The sequence below is a fragment of the Drosophila nasuta genome, unplaced genomic scaffold (assembly GCF_023558535.2).
Source record: "Drosophila nasuta strain 15112-1781.00 unplaced genomic scaffold, ASM2355853v1 ctg34_pilon, whole genome shotgun sequence".
Lineage (NCBI taxonomy): Eukaryota > Metazoa > Arthropoda > Insecta > Diptera > Drosophilidae > Drosophila > Drosophila nasuta.
The window spans coordinates 162770-165327 of NW_026869528.1; the positions used below are offsets into that span (position 1 = coordinate 162770).

The window sequence follows — 2558 nt, forward strand, 5'->3', positions numbered from 1 at the left end:
AGCAATACTATTCTGCAACACGTCGAAGAGCAATTGGAAGTCATGTCACCTTTGAGCTGTATCTCACCAGACCCAGAAAGATTCAGCAAACTGGAGAGATTAAGAGCCGCACAGTTGCGAGTATTGATTTCTTATGATCTATTGTCAAGAAGAGCATGGGATCGGAATTAAAGAAGTTACTATTACTTGAGCGGCCAATCGAGATGGATATCATTCTAATACGAGTGTGCCAGGAAACCGAGTATTTCAGCGAGATGAAATGCTTAAAAACGGGAAGCAGTATTATGGATCGGAAGAGCAAGCTATTCAAATGCTCTCCGTACTTGGACGAAGTAAGCATACTGCGCGTCAAGGGAAGAATCGACCTAATAGAAGGAGTCGAAGTAAACCTAAAGCGACCCATAATCCTACCAAGAAGACATCGATTTACATTTCTGCTGGTTGAGTCGTATCATCGCCGGTACCATCATCTGTACGACGAGATCGTGGTCAATGAACTACGGCAAAGGTTCCTGATATTTGGTCTGAGAGCCTTGGTGAGAGAGGTTTCTCAAACTTGTCCAGCATGCCGGATGAGGCGCGCGCGTCCTAGGCCTCCAGAAATGGGAAGTCTACCGCGCGAGCGTTTGGCGCACCACATGGCGCCGTTCACCTATACAGGAGTGGATTACTTTGGGCCCATCGACATCATCGTTGACGACGGCACGAGAAGCGCTGGGGTGTTCTGTTCACATGCCTCACAATTCGTGCCGTACACCTGATATCGCAACGTCACTGTCAACCGACTCTTTCTTTGTATTCTAAAGGCATTTATAGCGAGACGTGGTTGCCCGCGACGAATGATGTCCGATAATGGAACTAACTTCGAGGTGCGAGTAGAGTGTTAAAAGATGAAGTGGAGCGTATATCGACCAGGGATGTGGAGACCAAATACCCAGAAATGGAGTTCATGTTCATTCCGCCAGGCTCACCGCACATGGGCGGTGCATGGGAAAGATTGGTACGCTCAACAAAGTCCATTCTAACGGAGATCTTGCCGCCTGGTGGATTGCGAGAAGAAGTGCTTCGTGCTGCGTTGGCTGATGTGGAGGGTATTCTCAACTCACGCCCACTCACATATGTACCACTGGAATCGGCAGACTCAGAAGCGCTTACACCGAACCATTTCCTCTTGGGCCACTCTAGTGGAATTCGTGAACGAGACAGCGAAATACAAAATGGTAACAAGCTTTGCCAAAGGATTCAGAATTTCGAGCCAGTTAGCCGATCAGTTCTGGAAAAGATGGATTCGAGAATATCTACCAACGCTTACGCGTCGTACCAAATGGTTCCAACCGCCGCCAGATTCGATCGCCGTGAATGACATTGTTGTTATCGCAGATGAGAATGGCAAACGAAACAGCTGGCCCAAAGGAGTTGTGGTAGATGTTCACCGATCGAGAGACGGTCAGGTACGGAGTGCCGTAGTGCGCACTCCAGAAGGTATTGTGACTCGCCCCGCCGTAAAGCTAGCCAAATTAGATTTGAAAATTGGTAATACACAACGCGAATGCTAGTGAATTACGGGGTGGGGAATGTTGGCGGGCGAACTAAATTTTCTACTGGGCTTCGCCAGCGCATTTCCTACTGGGCATTTGTAATCGGTGATTCTCTTTGTGCATTGAATTTCACCGTTACGTTCGCTAGATGTAGCAAATGCAGCTGCAAATTTCGGCAGCGTGATTTAATTTGAATTTGTATTTGAGCCCAAGCAGAGGCAAATAATTGTTAACAATAAAATAGGATTTGAAGGTGTGCGCAGAGCACGAATGTAAGTAAAATTATGAAATTATAATGAAATGTAAATAATGTAATGAAAATAATAAAGATTTCAGCAAATATTGATCCACTACAAGTTGTAGTTTTCGAGTAGTGGATTGCTCGAAGTACGAGCAACGGCACACCAACCAAGGCACGGATCCGGTGCCAACACATTGAAAAATCAGTTTACAGATGGCAGAACTGATTTGGAGATTCGAACAGCTATTTCGCAACGAAAGCAGAAAGCCAACGAATCGTTCGATCAGTTCTACGAAGCCATTATGGCATTAGTAGATCGTTTGAACAGCCCAATGAGTGAGCAGTCCATACTGGAGGTCTTGCGAGCCAATTTGCTCTCGGATATTCAGCACGAATTATTGTATGTGCCAATATTCAGCGTTGAGCAGTTGCGTCACACTGTTCGTACGCGAGAGAGGTTTTAAAACCATTTCAATGCCATCATCAATTCCAAGAGGTTTACCGAGACGGCATGTAAGTGAAGTCACGGTGCAAGCCACAATGGATGAAGAGGATGATGTTGAAGATCCAGAAAATCTGGAGGTGGATGCTCTAACACTTTCTTGTTGGAATTGTGGGAAGAGTGGACATCGATACCAAGATTGTGTAGCAGAACGTAAAGTGTTTTGTTACGGTTGTTGTAAACGTGACACGTATCGACCCAGTTGCAACGAAGTGTGCAATTCCAAAAATCCTGTATGGGCGTGCACCATTGACAAGTGCACGCAAACTAGTCTCGA

The 2558-nt window shown here is 46.0% G+C and overlaps 1 protein-coding gene across 1 annotated transcript; it reads left to right on the top strand.

Annotated features, from left to right (window-relative positions):
- Nucleotides 1–203: 203 nt before the first annotated feature.
- On the top strand, nucleotides 204–761 carry LOC132797931 (uncharacterized). The gene has a single exon (XM_060809684.1). It carries the CDS (start codon nucleotides 204–206, stop codon nucleotides 759–761), a length of 558 nt encoding a protein of 185 aa, XP_060665667.1.
- The last annotated feature ends 1797 nt before the right edge of the window (nucleotides 762–2558 follow it).

Excerpts from the sequence above, each read along its gene's own strand:
- LOC132797931 (XM_060809684.1), top strand. The coding sequence starts at position 204 with ATGGATATCATTCTAATACGAGTGTGCCAGGAAACCGAGTATTTCAGC.